Raw genomic sequence first — 14036 nt, 5'->3', positions numbered from 1 at the left:
TAATCTCTCTGACCCAGATCAACCGACCTCTTCCCAATCATCCATAAAGCACACAAGCTAAATTAAGAACACAGACAGGCAGTGACAGGCCACTCCTGATGCAACAGCTGCTCCCTCTGCTGATGGCAATGTGTTACACAATTGTTTTAAAAGGCAGCGAGGATATAATGTAATCCATGCATGCACTGTTTAGATTACGACACTGACCTAAGCATAAACCTGGAAGAGTGTATACAAAACCTTAAACTATTTGTCATGGCATTGTCAAAAATGCAAAACCTTGGGGAGGGATGAAAGCAGAGACGTGAAAGCTTGTGTCGACCAACAAATTAGTGCAATGCCATGCAGAAATTTTGCTTAAATGTAAGAAACGCTAAACTTACATTTGACGTTTGATGTATTCTTTAAGCAAACGCTCCTCGATCGTATACATCTGCATGCGATTACCATCATCATAGTAATATACCATGTTGGCGCCGAACTCGGCTGGAGCCGTGGACCTGTCCTGGTAAGAGTCCCGGTAACCGTGGGAGTAGTCATAGCGACCTGAGAAAAGAGAGGAAAAAAAAAGAGAAGGTAATAAAATTGAATAATTGATTCTAATTGGTAAAGTGTGGCATTCTGCAGGCAAATATTAGTGTATGACGACTGCTAAACTGCATGCTGTTAAGTAGCCATGGGATCATGTACAGTCAGCCGGTCATTATCGCAAAATAAACCCTGACAGGTTGATCAAGAACCCGATGCAAAGTTGAATGGGTGTGTTTCACTGGTTCAGGTTTTTTTCATGATAATGTCCAGCTAAGTCCCACATATAACCCCAAAAAAATGTAAATAAATTTATCTTATGAGTTTTCTTTACATGTACTTCTATGGGAATAAATACACAATGAAAATCAGATTTAAGATCAGATTCAACATCTCTGCAATTGCCCGATTGGTGAGATGCAATGTTTAGGCTGTTTACGGATGTTTATTGGTTACCTCGCCCACGACCTCTGCCTCGCCCACGACCTCTGCCCCTGCCCCTTGGGCCTCCGCGGACATTGCTGCCCTCACTGCGAACACTTGCAGTGTCATCAAAGAAATCTCTTTCTCGTCGCCAGCCTGAAGACAAATAAAAGAAAATGACAAAACAAGAACAGATATTACCACCAGTGCAACTCAAGGTAAAGGTCACCCTATCGCTCTGAGGGAAAATCCATCCAGCGTAATTAAGGAACCAAGTAATCAGAATTGTGTAATAAAAAAAATATAACGTGTGTGTGTGGCTGTGTGCCCATGTGTATGTATCAAGACATGTGCCCAGGTCTCAGGAGAACATTTAAGCTCTCGATCCTTTGATTGTCGCTATCTGTCTCTTTTTGGCTAGAGGTTGCTTTTAGTACACGTGTGATGAAGTTCGTATTCCCACTTTTTTCCTATGGTTTGCCTAAAAATTAAAATTCTCTTATCATTTACTCCCCTCATGCCATCTCAGATGTGTATGACTTACTTTCTTCTGCAGAACGCAAACAAAGATTTTTAGAAGAATATCACAGCTCAGTAGGTCCATACAATGCAAGTGAATGGTGACCAGAACTTTAAAACTCCAAAAAGCACATAATGGCAGCAGAAAAGTACTCCAAAAGACTCCATGTCTTCAGAAGCAATACGATTGGTGTGGGTGAGAAACATAAATATTTAAGTCCTTTTTGCTCTAAATCTCCACTTTCACATTCTTCTTTTTTATTTTTTTGGCAATTCGCATTCTTTGAGCATATCGCCACCAGCTCGTCGGGGCTGGTCAAAGATGGAGATTTATAGTAAAAAAAGGACTTAAATATTACTCCGTTTCTCATCCACCTATCATTACACTTCTGAAGACACTGATTTAATGAACGTTAGAGCACCCTAAACAGAATATGTTAGCTTAATAATTCTACACATTGGCAAAACATATTTTCTTGAATATTCCCAGTGAACACACAAACAAATCAGAACCCTGCATCAAAACAAATAACCATGCATGATCTTGCGGATCATTGTGTCCTAATTTGCAGGCACAGCATTCTGCTTTCATTGTACAAATGAGCATTTGATTGGTAAAGATTTCCACTCTCGCATAGAGAATTTCATAACAGAATTATCTCACATAATCGACCAATTGGTGCTTTCGATTTCTGCTCCGGGATAAAGTGGCACATAACTACTGGTCAGTTTCCCAAAGCCAAATCCACACCTTTATGATTTATATATATATAAAAAAAGAATAATATAAATAAATAATATAATATATATGTATATTTAAAAAAAAAAGATACTAGATGGTGTTGCGGATTACATCTGATATCACTTGCTGCATTTATGCGCAGAGAAAAGCTATAAATGATTGTACATTAGAAAAAAGTTATTAATGAAGGCAGTGTTTTTTTTTTATAAATCGTAAAGGTGTGGATTTGACTCACTTTATGCAGGACGAATATTTTGTATTTGTTAAATCCACAGTTAAACCCAGCTGTACATATAAAGAGATGCACAACACATGATCATTTGATGCATATAAAGTCCAGATTTACTTTATGCTGCTTTAAAAATATCAATGAAAAACAAAGGGGGCACATGGTATTTACTAATATAATAATTAATTATTATCTAAATAACCACAATCATTTAGATTGCATACAATTCTGGAAAAAATCACTTTAGACCCCACTCACCCTGCCAACTACATTTTTGAACTATTGCCTTCTGACTGACGCTTCAGAGCTCTGAGCACCAGAACATCAGGCACAGGAACAGTTTTTTCCCTCAGGCTATCCATCTCATGAACAGTTAAAACTGTCCCATTGAGCAATAACTATGTGCAATTCACAGTCTAGTCTTTTTATATTTATCCAACACACCCAACCTCTTCTGCCATTACATTCCCTCGCATTGTATATAACAGATTTTGTTTAGATTTGCACTACGCATGCATATATGTGTGTGTGTGTGTGTGTGTGTGTGTGTGTGTGTGTGTGTATGGAAGTGTTTATATCAATCTATCTATATATTCATTGTATTGTGTATTTTATTTATACTTTTCTATTTTTACTTTATTATTTTTTATTATTATCCATGTCTTGTTGCTGTTTTGTATTGTTGTGCACTGGAAGCTCCTGTCTCCAAGACAAATTCCTTGTATGTGTAAGCATACTTGGCAATAAAGCCAATTATGATTCCTACACATACAATTTAAGGGAATAGGCTATTAATCAAGCAACAATACTGAAAAAGAGAAAATCACTGCTCTTTTCTGGATAACATAATACGCCCTTTAAAACTGAACACAAAATTAGGATGAAAAATTGCTAATTTTAATTTAAAGACCCAAAGTCTGATAGCATTAAATCAGTATGCATCAAATCTATAGAATAATCATTCCATGGAGACAAATGAAAAACAATGATTAATTTAAATTTTACCTGTAATATTTACTGTAATAATGAAAACATGGACTGGTACAGGCTTTCATTTTTGCCAAAATGACTGGAAAAAACGTTATTTGAAAAGATTGTAGTTTTCTGGGTCGGTTGTGTCACTCATCCAGTTTAAACTGAAAAGCGCGAATTTGTGTGTATGCAAGTTTCTGCGGCAAGCACATACTGTAGGTTTTATCACTTGTAGAGGGATGTTTGATGACTTGTTTAAAGTAAATAAAAGTAATTAGAACTGATTTTTTTTTAAATGGCATTATCTGAAGATGTTCAATGCATATGTGCTAACAGAGAAATGTTTGACTGATTACAAATGATAAGGAAGGTCTGGTATACCCAATTATCTAACGGGCATTGTAATGGTTTTATATACTAAAACACAACAATGCAATCACATAATTTAATTCCAGATGTGTATGTTACCAAGCATTTCTTAATTTAATAAATGCTGGGATATAGCCTATATTTCCCCCAGAGGGGCACCTCAGCCCATGTGGGAAAAGGGGCAGTTGCTCAGGTGTGTGTGTGTGTGTGTGGGTGTGTGTGCGCGCCTGGAAACAATTATAGCCTACTACTGAGAAAATTAAAGTTGGAGCAGGATTTGATTTGAGTGTTCGCTTGGGCCGTGACCAGTTAAGCGGAGCTCACGTGCATGGAGCGGAGTGTTGCATCGCTCCGTTTTGCTAACTAGATCTGTACTCAAGTCATATTAGTGGCCTAGAAATAGCCGCTTTATTCTACATAAGGGTGGCCCACACTCACTGTGGCTGCCATGTTGAGAACCAATTTGTTGAAAGGCCATGTTGACATCACACAAGCCAGGGTTGCTAACACTTTTGAAAAATGAATTACCATGACTATGGATATTTTGACCAGTTCATTGAAAATAACCAACTAAAAAAAAAATCACTATGGTTTACAAGCATGACTGTGGGGACCATGACCATCACAGCAATCAGGATATGTTTGTTGTTTAAATGTACAGTTACAGTGCATCCGGAGAGTTTTCACAGCACTTCACTTTTTCCACATTTTGTGATGTTACAGCCTTATTCAAAAATGTATTAAATTCATAATTTTCCTAAAGATTCTGCAAACAATACCCCATAATGACAACGTGAAAGAAGTTTGTTTGAAATCTTTGCAAATATATTAAAAATAAAAAAACTACAAAAAATAAAAATCACATGTAGATAAGTGTTCACAGCCTTTGCTCAATACTTTGTTGAAGCACCTTTGGCACCAGTTACAGCCTCAAGTCATTTTTGTGTATGATGCTACAAGCTCGGCACACCTATTTCTGGGCACTTTCTCCCATTCTTCTTTGCAGGACCTCTCAAGCCCCATCAGGTTGGATGGGGAGCGTCGGTGCAGAGCCATTTCAGATCTCTCCAGAGATGTTCAATCAGGGTTCAAGTCAGGGCTCTGGCTGGGCCACTCAAGGACATTCACAGAGTTGTCCCGTAGCCACTCCTTTGTTATCTTGGCTGTGTGCTTAGGGTCGATGTCCTGTTGGAAGATGAACCTTCACCCCAGTCTGAGGTCCAGAGCACTCTGGAGCAGGTTCATATCAAGGATGTCTCTGTACATTGCTGCATTCATCTTTCCCTCGATCCTGAATAGTCTCCCAGTACCTGCCGCTGAAAAACTTCCCCACAGCATGATGCTGCCACCACCATGCTTCACTGTAGGGATGGTATTGACAAGGTGATGAGGGTGCCTGGTTTTCTCCAGACATGAAGCTTGCCATTCAGGCCAAAGAGTTCAATCTTTGTTTCATCAGACCAGAGAATTATGTTTGTCATTTTCTGGGAGTCCTTCAGGTGCCTTTTGGCAAACTCCAGGCAGGCTGTCATGTGCCTTTTACTGAGGAGTTGCTTTAGTCTGGCCACTCTACCATACATGCCTGATTGGTGGAGTGCTGCAGAGGTGGTTGTTCTTCTGGAAGGTTCTCCTCTCTCCACAGAGAAACGCTGGAGCTCTGTCAGAGTGACCATCGGGTTCTTGATCACCTCCCTGACTAAGGTCCTTCTCCCCCGATTGCTCAGTTTGGCCGGGCGGCCTGCTGTAGGAAGAGTCCTGGTGGTTCAAAACTTCTTCCATTAATGGATGGAGGCCACTGTGCTCATTGGGACTTCAATGCTGCAGAAAGTTTTCTGTACCCTTCCCCAGATCTGTGCCTCGATACAATCCTGTCTCGGAGGTCTACAGACAGTTCTTTGGACTTCATGGCTTGTGCTCTGACATGCACTGTTAACTGTAGGACTTTAAATAAACAGGTGTGTGCCTTTCCAAATCATGTCCAATCAACTGAATTTACCACAGGTGGACTCCAATAAAGATGTAGAAACATCTCAAGGGTGATCAGTGGAAACAGGATGCACCTGAGCTCAATTTTGAGTGTCATGGCAAAGGCTGTGAATACTTATGTACATGTGATTTTTTTCATATTTTATTTTTAATACATTTGCAAAGATTTCAAACAAAATTTTCATGTTGTCATTATGAGGTATTGTTTGTAGAATTTTGAGGAAAATAATGAATTTAATCACTTTTGGAATAAGGCTGTAACATTGCATCCGGAAAGTATTCATAGCGCTTCACTTTTTCCACATTTTGTACTGTATGTGGCACAAGATTTTAGAGCAATGAGATTTCACTGTGGCTGGAGTTACCCAGTGTGATATTGCAAAAATAGAAACAAAGCAATCTACAAAATGTCCAGTGGCTCCTGTTTGGGACAAATATTCAAATTTACATTGAAGTACTAGCTGTTATCACTGGTCGCATTAATGCATCTTGCCTGGTTAATATATAGTAACTTATTGACATTCAAATAAAAGTGCATGAAAGTGTCTTCTCTTACACTCTGTGGAACAGTGTGAGGTACATGTATGTGCATGTTTTGTGAATGTGAGAATACGTTTATTTATGGTTGTGTGGTGTGTGCATATCTCACCTCCTCTCTTGCGTGGGGCACTGCTTTGCATTTCATCTCCATTTTCTGCCTCCTGCTCGCTTGAAAGTCCTGTGATTGGATCTGAATTCGCCTCCCTGTTCTCCTTACTGTCACTCCCATCACTTCCACTCTCTTTCTCCCTCTTCTCTCCTCCATGATCCTTTTTCTCCCTCCGTCCAGACGGAACCTTCCTCCCCTGTGCATTTATCACATTATGCTGCTGCTGAGAGGTGCAATCAAATCAATCACTCAATGAATTACATCTCAACTCAGCAGAATAAAATCAGCATTGCAGTCTGTAAAACCAAGGGAAGAGGAATTTTTGTAACAGGATTTGAGGCATGTAATATGGAGGTTTAAACACTTTTCATGAGGGTACAGAAGAGTTTCTTAATAAATAGTTGACCCACCGTTATGAAAATGCTCCCTATCATCACATTCTTTGGAATCAATAACAATGAGACTGAAACTATTTTAAGTTTTCTAATGAAAATGGATTAGCGTTGATGTGGCCTTGAATTAAAAAAAATTATCCTGGGACCTGGGTAGCTCAGCGAGTATCAACACTGAATTCCACCCCTGGAGTCACCAGTTCGAATCCAGGGTGTGCTGAGTGACTCCAGCCAGGTCTCCTAAGCAACCAAATTGGCCCGGTTGATATAGTGGGTAGAGTCATATGGGGTAACCTCCTCGTGGCCGTGATTAGGGGTTCTTGTGCTCAGTGTGATGTGTTGCAAATTGTGCATGGATCACAAACAGTAGCATGAGCCTCCACATGCCGTGAGTCTCCGCAGTGTCATGCACAGCGAGCCATGTGATAAAATGCACAGATTGACTGTCTCAGAAGCGGAGGCAACAGGAACTTGTTATCCACAACCAGGATTAAGGGGAGTATCCGAGCCACCACGAAGACCTACTAAGCAGTGGGAATTGGGCATTCCAAATTGGGATAAAAAAAATATATATAATAATTCTTCCTCACCTCCTTACTGGCGAGTTCTCCTGGGGTGGGCCAGTTTGTGATGTCACTGAAGTCACCTGACTGCAAACAGGGAGAAGGGTTTAGAGAGAAAGACAGAACATCAAAAGATAAATGAAGAATCTGAAAAAAAAGAAATTGCATTATAACAGCTACATTTTGCAACCCTTTGTCACAATCCTTCACAACTACAGCCAATGAAATTGTCCTGTGCTCGGACATCACTTATGCAAAACACACAAAACTTTGAACCCTGAAACGAACTATTTGGACAAATATTTGCCACTAATTTGAAAATAACTGAGAATTTTAAAGAATATTCGCAATGGCCAATAACATGTACAGAATGACAGAAGTGACAGTATAAAAGTGTAATGACAGCCTTCTTAACATAGTAATCATATTAACTATACACAATTTGTTTTAAATTATTTTTAGTTATCCGTGTAAATAAATATTAAAATATTAAAAGGGCCAGGAAAAAAAAGGGTCAGAATTCACACACTCTTTCCTTCAACATTCACCTTTATTGCATATATTTCTACACAATGAAAGTGAATGGGGACTGAGGCTAACATTCTGCCTGACATCTTTTAAAGTCAAACTGTTTTGGAACAACATGAGGGTGAGTAAACTATGACAGAATTTACATTTTGGGGTGAAATATCCCTTTAAATTCAGCAATTTTTTTGTACATCTTATTAAATACCCATCATAAAATTATTACAACATATAATCGCAATATGTTGGCCATCGATCACCTTTGTAGATATTGGTATCTCCCGGTATCTCCCTTATTGATTTGAAAACCAGCAAAACTAAAAACATACACAAATACCAACATAATTATTACCTCATGAGTCTTACTGAAAGGCTATACGCAAATGCTTTCCTCTAGAATGCATTCTGTCCTGTTTGACTGATTTATGAATACCAGCTGCTCCTCTACACTCAAGTGTGTGTGTAAATACTCTTCAAGAGGAGTTTCCACACCACACTTAATCTCTGAAACTATTTACAACATAAAACACTATTAAGACACTATGGGGAAGTGTGGTTGTCCCTTTCTCCTCGATCAGTTCTTCTTCTATTACTGGAGGAACATCAATCATTCCTCACGCCGCAAAGCAACCCAGAATTGCAAGTGCCGTATTGGATTCCACTACCATCCTGAAATGGGTCCTTGGTGTCCCGGATTGTAAAGCTAGACGGTATACATTTTGTGAAGGAGTGTCTTTGAGTTTAACAGTGTATGCCATAAGTAAGGCAACTAAACAGTAACATTTCATGTCACTTAAAATGGTAGCCTAATAATATATAAGATTCAACCACCAATGGATGTGCTCCGGGTCACAAATGTATAAGGGAACCTGTCAAGAGCTGTGTGTAAGCGGAGACAAATTAGCATGCCTTGGAGTCAGTAATGAGGACGACTCTACTGCCCCTGTTAGGACTGAATTTGAGCCTTCTATGTGCTCACCCTGGAATGTCCAGCTGAGGTAAAAGTCAAAAACTCACGTACTGACTCTGTTGACCATCTCACCCACACAAAAGACTGAACAGAGGAAACAAATATCCTATTTGGGTCTGCACGATAATGAGTAAAATGATAATAATGATTATTTTGCTTAAATTTAACCATGATTATTCTGCCCTTTGAAGTTTTATTTATTAATAATTTTTAATGCAAGGCTGCACAACTTGGAAATAAAAATACCGTTGCTACAGTTTTGATATTTATTTCTGAAATAAACAAAATTACTTTAAACAGCAGCTTGAACAAGGTGTTAAAACTACTGTAATTAAATTATTCTTTTTGACCAAAATTAAGTTTTGCCCATGCTTTACTTCCAATTTAAGAGTTTTTACTCATGTTCTCTTAAAAAAATTATTTACTTTTATATTATTATTGTTATAAACAGTATTAATATATTTCTGTAATAATTTGGCAGGCGACAATGCTAAATTGTCTCAAGCCTTTATCTGCGGCTCCCTATGTCAGCGTGTGCTCAAAACTGAAAAAGAGATTTGACTATGAGAACTTCTGAAGAGAGCTTGATTGGTCAGGTGAGGTGAAAATAGACTCAAAAGCGCTTGTGATTTCACCTAACATCTGAAGACACAGCCTATTATAAAAATGAGCACCAATTTGCAACTTTACCTGGCTGATCATTTCTGTTTGTTAGCTCACTAATATCGCAAATGATAATGCTTAATTAACCGTGAGAGGCAGAAATCGTGATCACAATTTTAATAGGATTAATTGTGCAGCCCTAATCCACTTAAACACAAACACTAGCCAAGCTGATCTATGACTGGGTGCTACTGACCCTTGAGTCAGGACACCCAGACTCTAGATTGTTACACAAACAGACTGGTGGAAAGAACTGCAGAGTTACACAAACAGACAGACTAACAGCAATCTGTATCTGCCCATCTGAATTCATGTACTTTCTATATGACAGCAATTTATTGTTCATTGTTAACCATTTAGTACATATAAGGCAGTTTAAATTACCTCACCTTGCTGATATGCTACGTACGAGAGCCTTACCTTGCTGGTCTTTCTGCTAGGTTTGCTGGCACGGACAACTTTGGCAGGACTCTGGGGATCTGTGGACACAGAACAAAAACAAGAAATGTTTGATTTACCAGAAATAGAGAGAACGCGATAAAGGGATGAGCGATATGATGCCATGCCATGAATTTTCGGTAAAAGGGTCATTGACAAATAAAGTTTGTAATAAAAAAAATAGAGCTGGTAGCACCAACGATATGCATTACGGATACAAAGTTAATTTACATGTACATGTTCATGCTCATTTTTCACTTAATTTCTCCACAGCATAATTTAATATAACAGTTATTTTAACAGTAATATATATAATATAGCATTTAAAATTGATTCACAACCAAAGTCATTCAACACACATTCTATTCAAATAGAGTTGTTTAATTCTATCATGCAAAATTCACTTTTACATGGTGTTTGTACATAAATGTGAGTCGGCAGAGTGTGTACACAACCACCTTACAATGTTAAAAGTCCATCCACTCCTCTTTCTTAAATTTCTATTAACCAAAAACAGTGTCAAAATGAATAATTAAAATTTCTGCTCTAACGTGACATCACTTTAGAGCAGGCCTCGCCCACGACTGGTGACGGACTCCACCCTATTATCATAGATCCTCCCCTGAGTGAAAACATACAGTCCGCCATTTGTTTCCTCGCTGGAGCAGATACAGTGAGAAGAATAATGTCTCAGCTTCATAAGCGTCATTAGTGTACTTTTGTTAGCTGTAAAAGTGAACATAAGAGTCTTCATGTATTCCCGACATCAGAGCCACTGAAGACGCAGTGGACAAGTTTTGCTTTTGAAGGAAATGTGCTACAAAACATATAAACATTTGTGCAAATCATTTTACACAGGAATGCTTTGTGAATGAGTGTCAATATAAACCAGGATTTTCAAAAAGCTTTATTCTCAAGCATGGATCAGTACCAACTGTTCGTGTTCCAGCTTTATTTCCTGAAGATGTAAGTATCGCACTTTATATTTTGTGAATGTTTGCAAATCGCCTTTCCGAATGTACTTGTTAGCCGATTCACGGTTAATGCAGCTAAAGTTATCATTGTCTCTGTTTGTATTCATGGAGACCAGAGCTATGTCGGGGGGCGGGGAGCTGCAGCTCATTTGCATTTAAAGAGACGCACACGAAATCAGCACGTTTTTGATTCCACCCAAAAAATATATATATTTATAACATGGTATAATAAATTATCCGTGGGGTATTTTGAGCTGAAACTTCAGAGACATTCTGGGGACACCTGAGACATCTTGTAAAAAGGGGCATAATAGGTCTCCTTTAATAATTATTACATACAAATGTAATTAGTAAATTTAATACAACTCAACTAGCCCACATTTTATACCATTCATAAATACACATGAAGTGTCAAGATTATAGGCAGTGCAGAAAATGCTATGCTGAGATCAAGTGAACAGACTCATTAGCCTGCTGTTACATTTTCTTAAAGGGATAGTTCACCCAAAAATGTAAATTCTCTCATTGTTTACTCACCCTCATGATATCCTAGGTGTATATGACTTTCTTTCTTCACCAGAACACATATGAAGAAATATATCTTAGCTCAGTAGGTCCTTAAAATGCAAGTGAATGGAGATTTCTCTTTTGAAGCTTCAAAAAATAAAAAATAAATCACAAACAGTCAGCATAAACATCCTCCATACGACACCAGCTGTTAAATTCATGTCTTCTAAAGCATCAAGATCACTTTTGGTGTGAAAAAGTTAAATATTCAAAAGAGTGACTTGTTCATGAATCAGACATCATGGCTCGTGCTGTTTGTTGTTGTGTGCAGCAAGTGAGCTTCTATCATCAACAGAAAGGGTGAAAAGTGGCACGAGACCCACTGGTGCTCTAAAGAGGTTTTCAATAACTCACAAGATGATTTCTGACGAAACCACATATGAAAGCACATATCCCAACTGTCGCCAATGGAGACTAGATTTTAAATTATTGTCGCAATCATTTATTTTTGGTCGCATTTGCAAACCATTTTAGTCGCAGTCTGGAACCCTGCATAATATGCGCCGGTTACACTCAGTTATTGTAATTTATTATGACACTGATACCACTGCAAAGATTTCAGATTTTGGCAATTGACATGACACATTTTTTTTTTTTTTTTTAACCAGATCTATTACATTCATGTAATAATGTAAAAATGTATATATATATATATATATATATATATATATATAAAAAAAAAATGCAATTTCACACAAAAAAAAAAAATACTTGAATAGAGTCATTTTGATATTTTTTTTCTGGGGCTTAAAGTAAAAAATGTCATGTTGTCCATAGTAGTAATAATGTATAATGAAAAAAAGTATGAAACCAAATTATTCGAAGATTAGATTTCTACAAAGTTGATGTGTTTTAAATTAGATTTTTAAAGGATTTCTAATTTTTATTAGAGCGGTGTTCAAAATATTGATACAACGAGAATGCGTCATGTTCTCCTTGCATTGCGTGTATCGATGTAGCTGCATCTGTATCAATATACAGCACTTTGAAAGTTTAAGAGTGTAGCCTATAACGTCTACCACGTGGCACAAGTTGGCTTTCACTGACTTGAGCAGTTTAAACTGGATGATACTCTCGCTAACGCCGTCAAATCTAAAACCTAAAATATTTGTTTATTTTGGCTTTTTGCCTAAACCCGGCATTTAGGAGTAAGATATGACTCACGCAATATCTAAACATTGCAAAACGAAAGTACTGTTAACACTTTTCCACTGAAATCGCAATGATTCTCGTGCCGAGCCTGTGCTCCGCTGGTTCACAGCTGGGGCAATCTGGAGCCTATTGTAAACCGGCCATGCTTTTCCACAATAATGATTCCACTCTTACAGTGGAATCATTATTGGTGTAGCAGATGGTTAAAAAAAATGATCCTCCACCTGGTCGTCCAATGGTTAGACGAAGACTTGGAAAAGCATTCAAGCCACTGTGTCTCGCATCCAGTGTGAAATTTGGTGGAGGATTGGTGATAATCTAGGGGTGCTTCAGCAAGGCTGGAATCAAGTAGACACCTTTTTGTGTAGGATGCATGAATTAAGCCATGTACAAGGTTATCCTGGAAGAAAAGTTGCTTCCTTCTGCTCTGTTAATGTTCCTCAACTTTAGGATTGTTTTTCCAGCAGGACAATGCTCCATGCCACACAGCCAGGTCAATCAAGGTGTGGATGGAGGACCACCGGATCAAGATCCTGTCATGGCCAGCCCAATCTCCAGACCTGAACCCCATTTAAAACCTCTGGAATGCGATCAAGAGGAAGATGGATGTCACAAGCCATCAAACAAAACAGAGCTGGTAGAATTGTTGTGCCAGTAGAGGCATAATGTCACCCAACAGCAATGTGAAAGACTGGTAGAGAGCATGTAAAGACTCATGAAAGCTGTCATCGAAAATCAGGGTTATTCCACCAAATACTGATTTCCGAACTCTTCCCAAGTTAAAACATTAGTACTGTGTTGTTTAACAATGAATATGATCTGAAAAAAACTTTTTTATTATTTTGACCAGTTGTCATTTTCTGCAAATAAATGCTATAAATTACAATATTTGTATTTGTAATTTGGGAGAAATGTTGTCAGTACTTTATAGAATAAAACTAAAAGGTTAATTTTACTCAAACACACACCTATAAACAGTAAATCCAGAGAAACTGAAAATTTTGCAGTGGCCTCTTAAAGTACCAGTGAAGTGCCTTGAAGTGCCACAGCTTAATTTACACCGTTGACGTATTTCCTACTGAAACATGAAGTTGGGGCAGGACTTGTTGAACGCCTTGTGACATTTTTTAAAATAGCCAATAAGCACAGTCATACATACTCAACCTAGTTTGGCCATGTTTCCACTGACTTAATCTGAACAGCGATCAATGTGTTACAAACAAAAACATTGCAAAACCCTTAAGTTATAGTTTTATTTCTGTCCAAATTAGCACTGGAATGGTGTGTGCCGTTTCGGCTCACCTGCGGCTCTTTCTCTGGGTGATGTTGGCGTAAAAGATTAATCATGTATCAATGTGTAACTATAACAGCATCT

At 38.2% G+C, this 14036-nt stretch overlaps 1 protein-coding gene across 4 annotated transcripts in view; it reads right to left on the bottom strand.

Moving 5' to 3' along the window:
- LOC127662330 (la-related protein 1B-like) overlaps positions 1–14036 on the bottom strand; it is a 64193-nt gene that overhangs the window by 28993 nt on the left and 21164 nt on the right. For 2 of the 4 annotated variants that reach the window (XM_052153455.1, XM_052153458.1), the window contains exons 2-6: positions 9951–10009; positions 7400–7459; positions 6418–6640; positions 985–1107; positions 384–546 (exon numbers count right to left, since the gene is read on the bottom strand). In XM_052153455.1, coding sequence (XP_052009415.1) covers positions 384–546; positions 985–1107; positions 6418–6640; positions 7400–7459; positions 9951–10009 — 628 coding nt within the window. The remainder of the gene's footprint in view (positions 1–383; positions 547–984; positions 1108–6417; positions 6641–7399; positions 7460–9950; positions 10010–14036) is intronic. The other 2 variants (XM_052153456.1, XM_052153457.1) reach the window with 2 other exon arrangements.

Source organism: Xyrauchen texanus, chromosome 22 (assembly GCF_025860055.1).
Source record: "Xyrauchen texanus isolate HMW12.3.18 chromosome 22, RBS_HiC_50CHRs, whole genome shotgun sequence".
NCBI lineage: Eukaryota > Metazoa > Chordata > Actinopteri > Cypriniformes > Catostomidae > Xyrauchen > Xyrauchen texanus.
Note: the sequence above shows the minus strand (reverse complement) of the source record. Positions and strands in the feature narration are given on the sequence as shown.